Source organism: Acanthisitta chloris, unplaced genomic scaffold, assembly GCF_000695815.1.
Source record: "Acanthisitta chloris isolate BGI_N310 unplaced genomic scaffold, ASM69581v1 scaffold14128, whole genome shotgun sequence".
Lineage (NCBI taxonomy): Eukaryota > Metazoa > Chordata > Aves > Passeriformes > Acanthisittidae > Acanthisitta > Acanthisitta chloris.
Genome location: NW_008687731.1, coordinates 42,279 through 60,812, shown reverse-complemented (window position 1 = coordinate 60,812; position 18,534 = coordinate 42,279). Strand labels below are relative to the sequence as shown.

Sequence of the window (18,534 nt, the reverse complement as noted above, 5' to 3'; positions counted from 1 at the left end):
TCCATATTCTGTTAGTAAAAAAAACCCCAAAGCATAGTTAAATGGGCTCAAGATGTGCTTTTGACTCACTCTCAGCAATTGGACTTTACTGGTGCCAAACTTGCTGCTTTGTATCTATGCTCTGCTACTCTGAAAGCCTCTTCAGGCAAATTAGGCTTCTGGGACTTGGTTCAGAAGTGCCAGCAGGAGATGGGTCTGTGGAACCATCATCTTCAGGCATCAGTTCTCTGTCTGTGCACATCATTTTTTATTACTGTTTTTGATTTGTGCCTGTCTGTTTAAGCACAACAGTGTCCTTTATGCCAGTTTCTTGTGATTGTTCCATTCCTGTGCTTCAGGAGCACATGAATTACCTGTTCTTTGGAAGGCTGCTCTGTGTGTGTAAGTGTAAGGGAACTCTTGCTTGCTGTGCATGTCTCTGTGGCCTCCTTGTGCTTTGTTTGCCTGTGGGATTACATGTGTTTGCTTATCTGAGACTTCTTTTGCAGCTGTTTAAGACACATGTGGAAAGCCAAGACAGCAGTAGTGGTGTGGACTTCTCCTCTGCTTCCTTCACAAACATCAAAGAACTTGCTCGTCGCTTTTCATTAACCTTTGGCTTGGACCAAGTGAAATCTAGAGAATCTGTAGCCATGATACACAAGTATGTGCCATGTAACATCATGTTGTCCATGGTCATAGCTTTTGTTAGTTGTTTTATCTGTTTTATTATTCTGCTTTTTTTTTTTCTTCCAATAGGGAAGGGATTGAATTTGCTTTTCAAGGAGCTACTCGAGTGGATGGAAAGTCCTTACCTCCTAACTTGAGCTTTCTGGTAATCATCAGTGAATTTTCCAACAAGCTGCTGAAGCCAGACAAAAGACTAGTGTAAGTTAAGCTTTTGAACACTGTCATGCACAGTTTGTTGTTTGTGTACACAGGACACTTGGGCTTCAGTGTGGCAGAAGTTGCTCAAGGGCTTTTCAGAGAACCTCTGAAATCAGGCTGCCCTCGAGGCTGCTCGTTTGAGAGACACTTGTTGAATTTTGTAGCAGCAGTTATTTCAGGCTGTATGTGCAGTATGCATTCTAGGGCTTTCTTAACCATATTTGTGGCCACATATGGCAATTCTTCTAAAGGAAAGACAGTGTTAATTTGGTGGAAGAGATTTGCAGCTTGGCTGGCTAGTGGAGTGGTAGGAATGCTTTTCCCAACAGAAAAGTAAATCAGAAAAGATTGAGAAAGAAATAATGACCAGATCGTTATTTTGTAATGACCTAATTTAGCTTTAGGACTCCATTAGGTGAGTTCTGTGGAATATATTTGGAATAGAAATATATATGACACTATTCATAATGTGGATATTTAAATTAAAGAATTTGCTATTTACATGGGAATATGCCCTGATCCAGTGGGCCCAGGTTTTACAGTGGTTTAAATACTTATATTTAATACTCTAAGAATGATAGCCTTATTTTGGCATCATGGGGCATTATGTGTCTGAACAGAGAGATGTATGGGTTTGTCTCTTACTTCTTCACCTGCCTCAGCTCCAGTAATTTTTGAGAAGGAAGTAACATTCAAAGGCCATTGAGGCACTGGAGTGAGTCCAGCCAAGGGCAATGAGGCTCAGAAAAGCTCTAGAAAACATGTGGGATGAGGAAGGGCTGAGGGAATTGGGTTTGTTTAGCCTGGAGAAGAGGCTCAGGGGTGACCTCCTGGCTCTCTGCAACTCCCTGCCAGGGTTGGAGAGAGGTGGGGGATGTGTGTCCTGCCATGGCTGCAGGGAGAGGACTAGAGGGAATGGCCTTGAGCTGAGACAGGGCAGAGTCAGATTGGATGTGAGGAGAAATGTTTTCCCTGTGAGGGTGTTGAGGCACTGGGATATTGCCCAGGGAGGTGGTGGAGTCACCATCCCTGGAAGTGTTTAAGAAGCATCTGGATCTCAGGCTGGAGGACATGATTTAAGGGTTCCAGCAGTGACAGGTTAATGGTTAGACTTGGTGATCTTAGAGGTCTCCTCCAGCCTTCATGATTCTATGATTCTTCCTTCTATTTGACCTTTGGCATTACTTCCTTAGTGCTGCTTATTTTGTGTCTGTATCTCTGCACTTCAGTTTTCTATTCACAGATACTGTAAAAAACTATTGCAAAATCTGTAACAGGTATTTCCATTCTCCTGAGACCATATATGAAGACATGGGAATTGTAAGATGAAACATTAAGACACATGTGTCTTTTTTAATTTCTGAATAAGTCATTCCAGTACATGATAAGAAAAGTTCCAGTTTGGAAAGCAAGTCAGCAGAAATGGAAGAAAAACAAGGATCACATCTTGCTGAGCTCTGTGTAACTTGCTTGCTCCTGTGCTGTTTTGTCTTAAATTGGAGAATAACTTTCATGGGGATCATCAACCAGGTTTTATATAGCAAAGATCAAGAGTGGCAAAATGTCTACTTTCTTGTTACTTCACGTAACACAATTTATTAATGATTGACAGCTACACAGTGCATTTGAAAAAATTAATTCAAACTCATAATGCAAAATGCAGCAGAAAAATAGTTCATATATACTGGTTACAAACCCTGATAAATCTGAAGTGGATAATGTATGGGTATTGATAAGTTCCTTTCCTATTCTTGCATTTTTCTCAGATGAGAATCTTTGAGGTCTATGATTAAAATTGTTTTTCATAGAACCCATAAGACCTCAAGGATCATCTAGTTCCAACCCCCCTGCCATGGGCAGGGACACCTTCCATTAGAGCAGGTTGTTCATGGCCCTATCCAGCCTGGCCTAGAATACTTCCAGGGATGGGTCTTCACAGCCTCTCTGGGCAACCTGTTCCAGTGTTTCACCATCCTGACAGTCAGGAATTTCTTCCTGATATCTAATCTAAATGCTCTCTCTTTTTCAAACCATTTAAAGCCTTGTCCTGTCACTACATGCCCTTGTCAAAGGTCCCTCCTCCAGTTGTAGCCTCCAACCCCCCTGCCATGGGCAGGGACACCTTCCATTAGAGCAGGTTGTTCATGGCCCTATCCAGCCTGGCCTAGAATACTTCCAGGGATGGGTCTTCACAGCCTCTCTGGGCAACCTGTTCCAGTGTTTCACCATCCTGACAGTCAGGAATTTCTTCCTGATATCTAATCTAAATGCTCTCTCTTTTTCAAACCATTTAAAGCCTTGTCCTGTCACTACATGCCCTTGTCAAAGGTCCCTCCTCCAGCTCTCTTGTAGCCTCTTAGGTACTGGAAGGCTGCTGCAAGGTCTCCCCAGAGCCTTCTCTTCTCCAGACTGAACATCCCCAGGTCTCTCAGCCTGTCCTCACCTGGGAAGTGCTGCAGGCCATGATTTGTATAGTTTTTGTATAACTCTGTCCATGTTGTCTGGATTTTCAAGAGCTCTTACCACCTGTGGTGACACCCATGCAATAAGTAGCTTTCTGTTGATCCATCCTTGAAAAACTGTCATTTCATTTAAGTCCAGTGAGTAATTTTTAAATAAACAAGAGAAAAATATATAATGTTGATATGGACAGATTTAAAGCTAAATCCTGATAATTTGTTTTTTCCTAGGATGGTATTTAACCTCTTGATCAAAGGATATATTCTAGAAGTATGTTCCTGGATGTATTAGATGCATTAGATACATTCAGATAGGTTTATTCATTGAAAAGTTTTTTGGGAAATACAGAACCTAGCAGGGAATGCACTTGCCTTCAGTTCTTACTGCTTTGGACCTTCCCACTGCTGCTGGGAACACGTGGGAAACAATAAAATTCATAAGAAGGGAAATTGCAATTTATCCACAAGTACATTCATACTATACTTATAGAATAACAGTTTCTATTTTTAGAAGCCTAAAGTGCCTTGCAGAGGCTGGAGATTATATTTCCTCTTAGAAATATTTAGGTTTAGCTCCATCATAAATTATTGGATGGAATGTTTTAGGTCAACATGAACTTTTAGAAATAAACATCTGGTTATTTTCATTTTTCTTATTAATCATAGGATTGATGTCCAGGTCTGTATGTTAACATATATGAATGTACCTGTAACAGATGAGATACAGAATATGGGCATTTGTTAGAAAGGACTATATTTCAACACCATCAAAGTATGTGGATTATAACCTCTCCCCTGTAATTGCTCAGGCTGCAGCAGTAAAATATCTGACTTGTCAATTGCTCTGCACCACAGAATGCACACAGGGATGAATGGCTGAATAACAAGCAGTGTGAAGGGCCTGATTCCTGAAGCAGTAGGAGCCTTTCCATTGACATTGATAGCAGTTGGATTAGACCCTGAGACTGTAGTTACAATATGTGCTTGTTTAAAACCAACAAATTCCATTACCAGAGTTTCTTGATTCCTGGGGCCCCCAGAGTCCAGGACTCTAATTGTTTGGGAGTCTCTAACCTCCTCTCAGCACTGGTTTTCTTGTTTTGCAAAGCAATTGAAATGTCTGATATTTTCCAGGCCACTCTCCTAATAAAAAAAAAAAAGAATAATATATGGTACAGGCTGGTGTTAAAACTGTCACTTCTGGTATTTGCTAAGGTGGAGTCTGTTTTAACAACACTGGGCTTGATTTTAAAGTGATGAACTGTACTGGGTATGTGGTGAATATCCAGTTTCTAATCCTGAGTAGAGGGGTTTTCTTTTCTTATTGTTAGGAATTAGGAATGGGTCTATGTCAGAAATGTCCTGTTTTTCAAAAAGAATGTTTGAAGAAGGCCTCTTTGCTCCAGAAAAGGTGATCACCTTGTGGATAAATCTGCCTTCACTGGGGATTCTGGAAGGCCCAATGTCAAGACCCTGAATCAGGCAGAACAGGGATTTGAGCCAATGTTTCCTGCATCCCTTGTGTTGTCTTAACTGCAGAGCTGTTAACTGCTTCTTGCAGGCACTGGAACTTTTATTGGGAAGCTGAGAGAATCAGACTTAGTTTGAGATGATATTAGAGCAAAGAGGTTTAATTGGTTGTTTTTGGCTTTGACAGAATAAGCACTCATGGTGTAAATTCCCCATTTCCTGACCTTGAGCCAATGTTTCCTGCATCCCTTGTGTTGTCTTAACTGCAGAGCTGTTAACTGCTTCTTGCAGGCACTGGAACTTTTATTGGGAAGCTGAGAGAATCAGACTTAGTTTGAGATGATATTAGAGCAAAGAGGTTTAATTGGTTGTTTTTGGCTTTGACAGAATAAGCACTCATGGTGTAAATTCCCCATTTCCTGACCTAGAATCATAAAATTTTAGGAGTTGGAATGGATGGATTATCTTATCTAGTCTCAAACCCCCCACCATGGGCAGGGACACCTCCCCATTTAGACCAGGTTGCTCAAGGCTTCATCCAGCCTGGCCTTGACCTGCACTATTGAGTCACAAGGAGCATCCCTTGCCTGGTACCTCCTTTGTGTTGCAATCCATGAGGCAGGAAAGGCTACCAGGGGAAGGGATGCATCCTCACGGAATTCTGCTCCATTCAGGTTGTTCCTGGCAGCATCAATTTGCAGTGAATTCCCTGCACAGGAAATTCTTTCTAGGGACTGATGTAATTCTGTGATTCCTGTGGATCTCCTGTGGTTTATAATGCTAAAATTGAATCACTCTTTTAGCTTTGAACGCATTTGCATTTTAAATACATATTTCAGAGATGTCAAGTATTTCAGAGAAAAGGGGAGCCCTTTCTTCTTCAATAGTTCTGTCTGCACCTTTGGAGAGTAGAGGCAAAAGTCTTTCTAGCAATCCCTGCCCCAGATGTTGAAGGGAAAGGTGCTGAGTTTTCTTATGCTTGTTTTTGTTTTTCCCAGGTATGCTTACTTACAGAGGTACATAGCAGAACCACTGCCCTGCAGAGAAGAATGGCAGCCACTGGTCTGCTACAGAAGCTCTTTACTGGCAAATGATGAGGAGGAGACCTCTGTCCTTGGCAATTTGGGGGAATGGTCCCCTGTGGGCACATCTAAGACATCATCTTTTAAAAGGAAATTATCTAATGGTACAAAAACTTCCCTGTTCTCCAGCAGCTGTACTTGCTCTGTCTGTCTGTCAAAATAGCTGAATTTTCTATTTTGCTTTGCTTTATCAAATTTCCATTTGATAAAATGCACTTACTTCATGCTTTGCATTAGCAGTACAGTACCGTGGTGTGGTGGATGTTGTGAACTTTCTGGTTTGAACTGTGACTTTTGCCTTCATCTTTGTTGCTGTTAAAGGTCCCTTCATCACTCAGTAGCAGTAAGGTTGGGCTGGAGACTCTGAGTGAGCAGATGATCCTGAATTCTGCTCTGTGCTGAGATCTGGCATTTGTCTGTGCCACTGAGACTTAGTTGATTGCTTTTAATTGTTAATGGCATTGTTGCTTTAGGCCCTGTAGATAATTGTGACAGGAGAAATATTTCTAGAAGTTGATTCAGATCTCCAACCCAGATGATCTGTGCCAAATCATCTTCTAGGGTTTTCCTCTCTGTTGAATTTCTAGGGAGCCTGTAAGATTATACTGCTAACTTAAAGAGTTCTGGTTAGGTGGGCTGCATCCAGGCTTTAGCAGCAATCAGGCACTTCCAATCTCTAATGAAGTATTCACTGCAGGGCTATAGTGAGACTTGGTTAAATGTTAAAAATCCATTAAGAAAACAATTGCTAGTAAAAATGCTAACTGTTGTGGGCATGTGCAGTTGTATGTGAAGGAAAGGAAATTTTTCCTGAGTGTCCTTTTGTTTCTTTCTCATCCTTTCTCAGAAGTTTTCTTTTCAGCAACTTCCCTTCAGAGAGCTTGTTCCTTTGTGTCCCCAAAGGCTCTCCTTTCTGGGGGGTTAGATAGACTCAGCAGTACTGATAGCAGTTATGGACTGGGGCCAAGATCATAAATCTGATTGCAAAAATGACCAGTGGGCAAATTAAGTGGATTGTCTTTTAAGTGGCTTTTCGCTGTCTCCTTCAATAAAGGAATGCTTTGCTCCAGATTTCCTTTTGAGTTTGGCCCCATTGTTTCACTGCTATGGGGAACATGTTGGAAATGTCCATCCCAAGACCTCTGAGGGTGAGGCTGAAGAATGAGTCTGTTCACTGTCTGTTCTAGGGTCTTTGCCTGAAACCAGCCAGACTGAGGCAGCAAGGAAAGGCCCAGAACTGCAGTGTGCTTCCCAGCTTCCCTCTGCAGCTGGGAAAAGCAGAAAGAGGCTGAAATCTCGAGAGATGCACTTGCAGGAACATTTGCCATTCCTTTGTCCAGGAGAGCTGCGGAGAAGACACTGGTGAGAGTTCTGTGTCCTTACAAGCTCCTTTGCTTGTCCTGTATTGACAGTTGGAGTCTCTTTATCCACTTCTGCTTCTGTTTTTGTCATACTTTGTGGGCAAAGGGTGTGTGCCCCTCCTGTCATTCCTATGCACTGTCCCCCAAGGGCAGGTTGGATTTTTTGTTTCCTTAGCCTATTATCTACATTTGCTGCTTTAGATTGATTGTCCACACTGTCACAGGGCTTCCCTGCCTTCTTGGACGAGTACTGAGTGTGCAGAGAAAAAGACAAGGAAAGAGGAAAGTTCTGTGTCTCATTTCTCTTAGCCTGATGAGGGATGTGGTGTTGGTTACTCCCTGGCTGTCTGCTGCAGTCAGACCATAAGTGTTTTCTGCATCTCTGGAAATGAAAGAGGATTGTTGTCTCTGCAGATCTGCTATTAACTACTGTGTAACCAGTGGCTTTCTTTCAGAGAGGTGCTGTCTGTGTGCAGCATGCACACATGCCTGTGTGAAACCCCACACAACTTGAATGTAAGTGCAGGAACACAGAGTATGGACCCTACTTTTGAGCTCTCTGAAGCAATACAAGTGTTCAGCTGCAGTATTGTCCTTTAACACATTTCATTTATTGGCCATTTCCCACATTGGAAAGATGCATACTTTTCCAGGTTTTGGGACACTTGTTAAATATATCTGGTAAATACAAGTAAAATAGAACAAAAAATTAAATAGGGGTGACCTTCATGTTTAATAATGTTTCATTTCTGAACTGCTTTATTGTAAATTCCTCAGACCATAACCTCTTTCATACCTGGAAAATTCCAGGCCAGTACCTTTAGGCTACCTTACATGGATATCTCAGCAGCAGATTTTAATATGTGCAGTACTCTGCCTTAAGCACATTTGTGCAATGTGCAGCCTCTGTTATGAAGTTTCTCAAGACAGCTTTTTTTTTTTTTGTCTTCCAGCAAAGATGAGATTAAGACAGAAGATGTCTCAGAGGAGGGTCAAGTAGAAGACACAGTTGAAGATGTGGATGTTGATGTCATTGGTGCAGAGCAGGTAATTCTGGCTTAGGTTTTTCAGCTCCAAGGACAGCTGTATTTGAGGTGTGAATGTGAGGTCAGAGTCTCCTGAGTACACATGTAGCAGCACAAGGGCTGTTCTTTTGTGGCTCCTTCCAAGATAAGAAAGAGAGGATTCCCCTCTTCCCTTTCCAGCTGCAGCTGTAGTCTCCTCCTTCACCTTGATCTGCATTTTTAAGGCAACTCTTCTTGTAGCATCCTTAGGTACATGGAACACCAGCTAAGATGCATTAGGAGGAGGATCCTGTTTCCTTTTTTCCCATACTGTGAACCTTCCTGATTAAGAGCCATTTGCTGCAGTTGTTTGGTGTTACTGACACATTGCAGAGATGGCTCTGCTGCATGGCTTGCAGGGAATGTCTGCTCCAGAAATGGTGTTTGCATTGTGCTCTTTGGATTGAGAGACTTGGAATGTGTCTGATCACTGGTCAGCCCAGGGCTCTCACTGGACTCTCCCTTGTTTCTTGCCCTTTTCCAGTCAAGGCTGTTAAGCAGGTTAAATTGTCCCCAAACCAGCTGGGGATTTGAAGGGAAGCATGAGAACATTGTGGGCAGCCAGTGTAGCCAGGGGGTTGTCTTGTGGGCACCAATTGCCTTTGGGGTCAAAGCTTGGCAGAGCTGCAGCTCTGCCTGGGCCTCAGCTCAGCCCTGGAATAGATACTTGTAGCTGGGAAGGACATTTAGCCCTTTGGGCCAGTGGAGTGCAAGGACTCAAACAGGGTCTTGTATAGCAGAGCCCTTGCAGCCTGACTGTACCAAAAGGAAAGCAGCAGGGAGGGAAGAGGCCACGAGTGTTCCTGTACTGCAGCTAATCACAGCCCTCCTACTTACCTAGTATGTGGCCTTTCCCTGTAGTGCCTTTTCAGTGCTCCTTGTGGCACAGAAATGTTTCTTTCCTTTTGTGGAAGCTAAATATAGTTCTTGCCAAGAGCTGCCTCTATGGCCAAGCTACTGGATAGTTAGGTGCTACACTAATTCCTTATGTGCTCTTATGTGATGTCTTCCTTATAGTATGAGACTGACTTAATCTTTCTTTCTTATGGTATAGGCCAGTTAAGACACTGAGAGGATAAATGGAAGTGAAGAACACACGGCCATTTTTTTCCCCTGCAAATTGTTAAACTGAAAATGGGATTGTGAGGGCATCGACCAAGGCAAGAGGAGACACCAGTCAAGTCAGGTCACTGCCTGTGTCCATCCCCCCAGAAGCAGTTCACAGCACTGCCGTTGACTTCTGCCCATTGCGCTTCGTGGGTGGTAGTGATGTGGCAGTTATGTGTCTAAGGCTGTGGGTGTTAATGAGTGTCATTACTCAACTGCATCCTTGTCCTTGATGCTGCCTTGGAAGAATTCCCAACTGAAGGATTGGAATCAGGGTATTGACAAGTATTGAATCAAAGACTCTGTGAACTAGGTGAGACAAGCTTGCATGAAGCAGGGCAGGAGCAGTGTTCTGCTGGATGTGTTCTTTATCTTTGAGATAACCAAGATGGGCATCTCCTTACTTGTTTCCTTGTACCTGACACTGGGGAGAAAGGAGCCTGGCCCAGCTGTGAACACTGTGCCCTGCTGGGTGATGGCAGGTGCCATTTCCTGCCTGTAAAACAGAAAACCTGGATCAAATCATCTGAAAGTATTTCTAAATTCTGTTGTACAGAGATACGTGGTTAGTGGTCTGTGGGCATCAGGACATGTTCCCAGGAGACTTGCATCAAGGCTTCAAAGTAGCAAAGAAAAAACCAGCAGACCACTTGACTGTTTTCCTCTGAAAGAAATCCTTCATACACAGTGATCATGTGGTATTTACTTGGAACAGATAAAGCCTGGAAAGACAATGTAAATAGACTGTATATATGGCCATTCAAAAGTAGGGTTTTTTCATGAAGAATCTGCAGTTGATCTTCACTCAAGAGTGTTTCAGAGGCAGTAGGCTGGGGAGTGCAAGCTGCTTTCACTGCACTGACTTTGGCACTGCTCCATGGAATTGTACATTGCAGTAATCCTATCAGCTTTATTTTTTATATATATATTTTGCATTGTAACTGTAAAATAAACTACAGAACTACTTCTATTCGTTAGTACTGAACATGCAAGTGATACTCCCACACTGTGTCTGGAGAAAGAATGGCTGCAATGCATGCTGAACTTCACCTTGGTTCTGTTTTTCAGCAGGCTGAGACAGGAATTTCCATGAGCATGGAAGTGAGAGCCATGACTGTCTCCCAGGTAATGGGTACTCTGAAGTGGCAATAGTAAACCCATGGTGTTTCCTTTGGCATAGCTGGGTGGGCAGTAGGCTAATGCAAGGGGTGAGGTAGCACTCCCAAGATAATGGAGGTTCTCAGTGTCCTGGGACTTGCTCAGTAACTCCCCAGACCTGGACTGTAAGAGTTGTTTCCCTCATCCATCTAGAGTTTTGGAGATCTACTGACCAGGTCAGCAGAATACAGCTTGACTAAGCAAACAGTTTTACCTGGGACCACATCAAGCATATAGCTGCTTTAATTCTTGTGACAACAGGCTAAGGATGGGAAAGACCCTGTTTGGGAAAGGTACAGTAATCTTTATAGTTCATGTATTGTAAGAAAAGCCACTTCTACAACAACATAATTTGCTCTGCTTAGGAAAGAAGGGAGTTGGTTATCACAAGGATAATAGAAAGTAGGATTTAACAGGCACTTTGTTAAACACAAAGTGGCAACAGCAGCTGCAGGCTCTGTGGAAGAGACTGACCTGCACCATAGCTCTGTGTAACACAGAAACATCACTGTGCTGAGAAAGTCTGTGGCTGCTCCTTGCCTAGTTACAAGTCCCTTTCTAAGAGGGGTTTCAAGGTAGGAAAAAGCAGGAGGCCACCACCTCTTCAACTGCAACATATTCAGGATCAGCTTCTGAAAGCCAGTTGGTCATCCTTTCCCACAGCACCTGAGAGAACAGAGCTTAACATAATAAATGCTTTGTTTATCTTTACTTGTTTAAAAGCCCCAAACCATGGGCAAGTAGTGAAAGGTATCCAGCCAACAGCAGAGAAAGTCTCCAGTAAAAGTGGAATAATCAACCCCAATTTTCTTCTTTAAGACTCCTTTGAAGGGTATTAAAATGACTTGAGTTTTCCTCAGTAAGGTTCACCAACACCTTAGCAACAAGTTTCAGTACTTACACACCTGTGTGGCTCAACTGTACAGGAGATGGTGTGATGAGCTAAGCAGGGCAGAGTTCTCTGCCCCAACAGAAGCAAAACCTGCTAGAGGCTGATTGCTTGGAATATGCAGCTCATTGTAATTATCCAACCACACTGCATCCTGGTGTAACCCATCCTACTGTGAATGGGGAATCCTGATTTAATAGTAAGACATGAATTGTGTGCAGGATATAACAACTAGAACTGTTAAATTACATGTATGAAAATCTTTATTTGAAAATACAAACATGTTTTTTAAAAGATTTTTAAAAGATCTACACTGCAACCAAAAAAATAACTTACATCTTTTTGTACATTTTCTTTCCCCAACAAAAATCTGTTGAACAGTTAAGAGTGAGGCAACAATTTCAAGCTGCTGTGACACTGATGAATATCCATGGAATGTGTCAATAGCAAACGAGCAAAGGGGGGACAGACAAAAACACTGAATGCCCACAACAAATTAGTGCACATCACTGATCAAGTAACATTTATACAAAGGATTTTAAAAAAAAATTGGTTCCTTCTACATGAATTAACACACTCAATTTGGATCAAGTATGAACACTAAAACAGACTTCATTATGAAACAATCTTTTCATGATTAACATCAATGAAAAAACTGAAGTTTAACAGGGCAAGCAGAATTAAAGTTGGGGCAAACAAGGACTACACAGAGAAGAGAAGCAACTTGTCTTGAGCATTTGCTTTCCTTGTGTACTACTAATATGCTCAGCTTGTCAAACAAAACTCTGCTTGTAAATGAGTGCTGAATCGTGCACCCAGTCATGTCTTCCTCACCCAGGCAGAAACCCACCAGGGCTGTCTATGAGCATAAGCACATTGCAGGCCAGGTATAAATTGTCTCCTTACCTCCCACAGCAGGACAGAAACACCTGTTCACAGGTGGGACAGAGATGGTCAGTGCACCTCACATCAACTTCCAGAGAATGATACACTTCTCTTAAACACAGTAGATTACTTTTCTCTAAAGTCAAATATTGTTATTCTTCCAAAAAAAGGAATTATGCAACATCTGTAAATAAATATTTTAATCTATTTTATTCAACAGTTTATAGTTTATAAATACAAAAAGTTTCATCATTCCATACAAATGCGCTTCTTTTCCTTCAAAGGTAGTGTAGAGATTAAATATTTTAGCACAAAACTAAGCTGACTTTCTGAGAACAAACCCCACTGAAATTTATCGGTGTATAGCAGACCTGCTGCAGACTGTCCCTTCTCTTCAGCAAGTGTTGACCATAAGGAATCTCTACTCAAAATCCTCTTCAGAGTCGTAGTCATCCAAGTCTACATTAGCCAGAAGGGAAGGCTTTTCAAAAAATGGTCCTTTTTGCATTTGATACTTTAGGACATTGGCCTTCTGATGGTCTACAGGATTCAGTTCTGCTTCATACCTAGAAGCAGGTAAGAAAAAGAAATAGTCTAGCTATGCCAAGGAGTGTCTAAAAGTTGGAACAATACCAAGGCACCTGCAGGAAGAACATACTTTGCAATATGTTATGTTTACAGTAAGGAAACATACCCAGAAGCAGGACTAGGGTCCTGCAATAATTATTTAATTGAAGCTAGCTTACTCTCCCATGATGGGCAGAACTGCCTAGAGCAATGTGCAGCATTCCTGAAAGGATTCAAAGCACATACTGTTCCAGTGGACTACTTGTAGGTTAGAAATGGTCCAATGCAATACTTTAAGGACTTGCCAGAAACCCCTCAAGTTCTTTTCAAGAAAGTTGAAATGAGGCTCAGTTAGGAAGAACAAAATACAGTTGCAGTAGATAGAACAGAAGAGGAGGAATACTGAACTGAGAACCTTATTAAAGTGTGTGTGAGCACCAGAGAGCAATAGCACCCATGTTTGTAAGCAGATGTTGGGAAGCTAATGCCAACTGTTTAACCAGAAATTACTGGTAACCACCTGCTGGTGATACAAGTGAACAGATGGATAATGAAATGGGATGTTTAACTAACTCAAGTCAGTCAAAGCTGATATTTAAAAAAAGATTAGCTTCAACAGTGTGTTAGGTGGGATCAATCTATAATTCATAGCCTTAAAAAAGAAATTAAGCCTCTGTAGAGATTTATGGTGTCAAATTAAAGAAGTGACCATTTCCTGGTGACTCAGGTTCATGCACAACTTCCCAAAGTGCTACGGAATCTCATCTCAGCACATTATTATTTCCATCTACTTAACAGGACTAGGCAGAGAATGAGCTTTAAGATACTGCAGTACCTGTTCTTCAAACATGCTTTCTGAAGGCATTATGTGGTGATTAGAAGTGTCCTTTCACAGAAAGACACAGGGCAAAGAGTTACACACTAAGAATCCATTATGAACACTAAAACAGCAGCACCTTAGGTTTCTTCCATGAGTTCACCACTGATTTGAACAGAAAAGTCATCTGAAGCTTTACTTCACTGAATTACACACTTGAAAACAAGGGTTTGGAAAAAGAAAAGCATATTCTACTGTAACAACAGTTTTGGCTCACATGCCTGTATTTGGATAGTCATGGTTTTCCCCTTTTTGAAATGAAGGATAGCAATGGTGAGGCTCTGCTGTAGCAGAGAGGATTTGTACCAACCCTCCTGCTGCATTCTTACCTGTCATTCCACTGGTCACTTGCTGCCTCTTCTGCTACCAGGATATCATACTCCTCAGCAGCATATCTCTCCCAGTCAGAGACCTCTTGGCTTTCACCGTCACCATCCTAAACAATCACAGTTGCAAGTTACACAGAAAGCATTCATTGGTAAGAACCATAGCTAAAAGGACTTTTAAAGCTTCATGCTCACCCGCAACATGGAAAACTGATCCTTCTGTTCATGGTCAAGGTATTTTTCAATGTTGAAAAAGGTATCAAAGAACACATTTGTCATCTTACATCGCTTTAAATCATGCAGAGTAATTTTTCCTGTAAAGAGGATTAGGAGATAAGAAAATTAGAGGTAAAATAATTAGAGCTGAGGTTATTCTTTCTCCAAAGAGGAGGAACATTATTCAGAAGTTAAGTCATCATTACTCAATCATCATTGCTCAAGAAGATTTGTCACCGATGCTCAATGCGATGGGAGAAAAGTGAATGGATGAAATACACACCTGGAGATGTGTCCTTCCAAGAGGACAGAAGTTTCAAGTGTTTCAGATTTGTCCCTTGCTTTAGTTGTCATCCCACTGACCTTTGGTATGTTGGAGTGAGATGCAGTTTACCTCACCTAGCCATTAAATATCATATAAGATAGTTGGCCTAAGCTTCATCAAGAGACACAAGTCTGAGCTTAGCCATTCTTTTCCAAGGAGTGCTTGGGTAGCAGGGAGGAATCTCTCATGGCAGTGGCCCTTTCTCTTCCCTGACTTGAACAGACAAATGTATGACAGATGACAGTGTGTGACTATACCTCACACAGATGAATTTTTCCTAGAGACTAGGTTGCCACACTTGTCCAGCCTGATCAATATTTACTGCTTGAGGGGAAAGCTAAATGCTCAGAGGTGTTTTGTGTGATTTTTATAGAGTGACACTTTAAAGACTCAAATCTATAGATCTGTTAAGCAGTAGACATATTTGTCAGGTTGCTCAGAAATGTTTCCTTATTTCAAAGCTGAATATTAAGCTTCTGCAGAAAGACTGGAAAATATGAGATATACAGGGGAAGACAGATGACTACCCTTAAAACTCCCCTTTATTGATTCACCTGAACTACAGAAAATCTTCCACTGCCAATCAAAGAGGAGCTAACTGGAGATGCTATGGCAGAGTTCAATATAAGCCAGGCTTAGAACAGCATTTCCTCAGCATACTATCCCAGTTTCTAACAAAGTATATCTCAAGGATGTCAGAGGGAAGCAAAATCCCAATCCCATTTGGAAATGGTTGCCACACTTGAGCCTTAGTGTGTTCTGCCTGGCTTATTGGTGCTCCAGAACAACACAAATCCCCCGTGGCACCTGTGTCATATCTGTCAGACCCACACAGATGTCTGATGCATTGGGCCATCTCAAGTGGCAGCAACTCTCCACAGCCAAGCAAATGATTTCAGTCCTAGTTATAGGAGCTCCCAATTTAAGTCAGACTCCTACATTTGGTTCATTGATTTGCTCTCCAGTTTCCATTTATTCACTCAACACTCATGTAGGTGCTGACCATTGTCACTTGAACACCACCAAAAAAAAAATAAAGAAATTGAAGTCATTAATTCAGGTCTCTATAAATTAAAGAGCTTGCTTTTTTTGTACACAGAGCATCCTGTAGCAGACTGTATCACAATTAAACCACAACTTAATGAAAGTGTCTTCATTTCAAACCTACCAAGTGAAATGTCATTTTATGCTGACAGTTTTCATATAAAAACCCAGTATTTTTTCTTCATCCACCTTTTAAACATCATTCAGCTTTTATATATGTATATATATAAAAAAAAAATCTTTCACAATTGCCTTTCATTGTTGTTGCTCTAAATAACTCATCTTGGTTGTGTTTCACAGCTTTCTTTTAACATCCTCGTGACATAGAACAGATACATCAATCCTGTTTCACTTGAAATGCACAACAGAAACACTACTGGAAATGTTTGCCTGTCAGAGGCACAACGAACAAGACTGGATGAAAACTACTGAGCTCAGGAGATGACACCACAGGCAACCACACAACAAAAATGTGCTCCTCAGAGCTTCATTTGAAATGCTCCCCAGCCCCTATGCCTTATACAGTGTTGGTCTAAGACTTCATTCCACTGACATCAAGGACTGAGCTTCCAGGTGAATTATACCCAATTTTTTCACTTACAGCCTTTAGAAATGTGTTTTCACCTACTAAATCCATTTTAACTTAAAAGAAGAATATGAAGGTTTAAATTCTAGTTTTTAGCAATTTCAATTCCCTTAGCATGCCAAAGAATCACAACATGTAAACTGAAGTATTATCAGCTAAAGATCACGTATGTCAAATGCAGGAGAGTAGAATGCAGGTCTGTGAAGGTTCAAATAGATGTAAAAACTAGCCAAAAACTCACAACAGTTTACTATTCAGTAAATTTTAAGCCCTGTGTCATTGATTTCCTAAGGGCAGCTTAGGCTTCTAATGCAAAATAAGTCAATACTGACCTACAAACTGTTTAAAAATTGTTCTCTCTGAAGAAATCTCAATTAAATGAGTATTGGAACAGGCAAGAGACAAGTGAACAGTCAACAGCTTTTCTTGTAAGCATCACCTCAGCTAGAGTGACAAGACTTCACTTAAGACTAAACGTGGCTACAAGGCCAAAATAAAAGCTTAGAAGGAATTTTAAAGCAGCATATTAAGTTTTAGCTTGAAAAGAATCCCTGCCTGCTGTTGGAGGACTTTAGAGAAATGACAACCTCAAGGCATATTATTTGTATGACCAGCTGAATGCTTTTAAGGGTGCACTCACTCTTAATCCAGAGAAACAGAAGTTACAGATGGAAAAGCATTTCATTACCTTCATGTTGTGGCTTTACAAGATCCAACATCTGGCATAAACAGTCTTCAAATGGCAAAGGTTCTATGGCCATGTTCTCTAATATTTGGCACTGTTCTTCATAAAAATACTCCAGTTCATACATAGACAAAGCCCCATCCCCATCGAGGTCCATGCAGCGGAACCAGTATTCAATGCTGAAACGCAGGAATTCACAGCAAAGAGATGTTTACACCATTTTACTAGAGAATTCAAGGATTCATGTTGTCAGTTTTAAAGGCAAAATTAGACTTAAGACTACATTCCATAATGCCATAGAAAATCATTAAACACTATCTACTGTGGTAAGAGTTTCTGGTATTTGCCATGCTATCCATGATTGCATTTGAAAACACATTTGTTACTTGAGTGTGTGAAGGAGATGGCCGAAACATGGTTTTACGTAAAACCTCAAGGGAGCCAATGAAAAATAGAATTGTGCATCAAAGTTTAAGTTTTTTGACTTTGCCATATTGAACAAGCCAGTGACACATCCCACAATTGGTCTACTATCAGTATCCTACAGCTAACAACAGCTCCAGTTCCCCAAAGTCACTGGCACCATGAAACAACTGCAATTTGCTTCGAGTATGATCCTGTCTGTTAGGAGGGCACAGTGTATGGAACTGTAGCATTGAATTAGCCTCTTTGAAGTCATTCAAATAGACTTCTGCAGCAGCAACAACAGGAGACATTGACAAGTTAGAATGATGCAACCAACTGGGCCAGTTTTCCACTCATGTTTTCAGAGTTTAGCTTCTTCCAGAGTTCCAGCTGTGCTTCAGTGATACCCACTGAAGGGCTGGAAAAGCAATAAAGTCAGTCTTTGTTTCTGTTACAACATAAATTCATTCTTACCTTGTTGGTGTTTTCTTGTCCTCTTCAGATATCAAAAACCAGACAAAATCAGCATAGCTAATTTTCCCATCCTTTTGTGCGTTTCTGCCTCTGGAAGGACAATGAAGAAAAAGATAGAAAACTTATTTTAGAACACTTAGCTTTTACTAACCAAAATTAAGGGTTATTTTCCTTGGTGCTATTAACTGTCTGCTGCTAAATGATGTAGTGTTTGTAAGGTGATGTGCCACAGACTACACTGGTCATTCAGGACATGAAGCTTGTGTGTTCTTTTCTGTTTCTAATGCAATGGAAAAGGAGGTAGGGAGCAGCTGGGGAGGAAGGTGGTATACTGTCCAGGAGGACTTACAGCTTTTCTCCCTAGGCTGCAATGCCACTGCTTAACTGTGGCCAGAAAAGACCTCAATTAACATTTTAAATGATATATTATACACAAGTACCTAAGCTTTTCAGAATTTCTCTTCAGGTAGAAGTGGTGAGAACTTAAAGCTTTTCAGAATTCTACTAGCTAAAAGTGTTGGAATGGAAATATGAAGACAAAAACGAAATAAAACCATTGAGGAAATAAGTGTTCATGGCAAGAACATAACTGTCTATTTCTACTCTCATGCCACCAAACACAGCAACCAAATAGGCTCTGAAGATGAATGATCAGAGGTCAGGTAGTCAGTTCCTAGACATACCACA

At 41.2% G+C, this 18,534-nt stretch overlaps 2 protein-coding genes across 2 annotated transcripts in view; one reads left to right on the top strand and one right to left on the bottom strand.

The window, feature by feature from the left end:
* The window catches only part of LOC103807982 (cohesin subunit SA-2-like), a 59,839-nt gene extending 50,473 nt beyond the window's left edge, over positions 1-9,366 (top strand). Inside the window, exons 27-32 of the mRNA XM_009080736.1 lie at positions 489-643; positions 739-867; positions 5,795-5,982; positions 7,066-7,240; positions 8,193-8,286; positions 9,358-9,366. Coding sequence (XP_009078984.1) covers positions 489-643; positions 739-867; positions 5,795-5,982; positions 7,066-7,240; positions 8,193-8,286; positions 9,358-9,366 — 750 coding nt within the window. The remainder of the gene's footprint in view (positions 1-488; positions 644-738; positions 868-5,794; positions 5,983-7,065; positions 7,241-8,192; positions 8,287-9,357) is intronic.
* Positions 9,367-12,763: 3,397 nt separating this feature from the next.
* The window catches only part of PPP2R3B (protein phosphatase 2, regulatory subunit B'', beta), a 46,456-nt gene continuing 40,685 nt past the window's right edge, over positions 12,764-18,534 (bottom strand). The window contains exons 9-13 of the mRNA XM_009080735.1: positions 17,848-17,937; positions 16,972-17,147; positions 14,308-14,426; positions 14,116-14,222; positions 12,764-12,908 (exon numbers count right to left, since the gene is read on the bottom strand). Coding sequence (XP_009078983.1) covers positions 12,764-12,908; positions 14,116-14,222; positions 14,308-14,426; positions 16,972-17,147; positions 17,848-17,937 — 637 coding nt within the window. The remainder of the gene's footprint in view (positions 12,909-14,115; positions 14,223-14,307; positions 14,427-16,971; positions 17,148-17,847; positions 17,938-18,534) is intronic.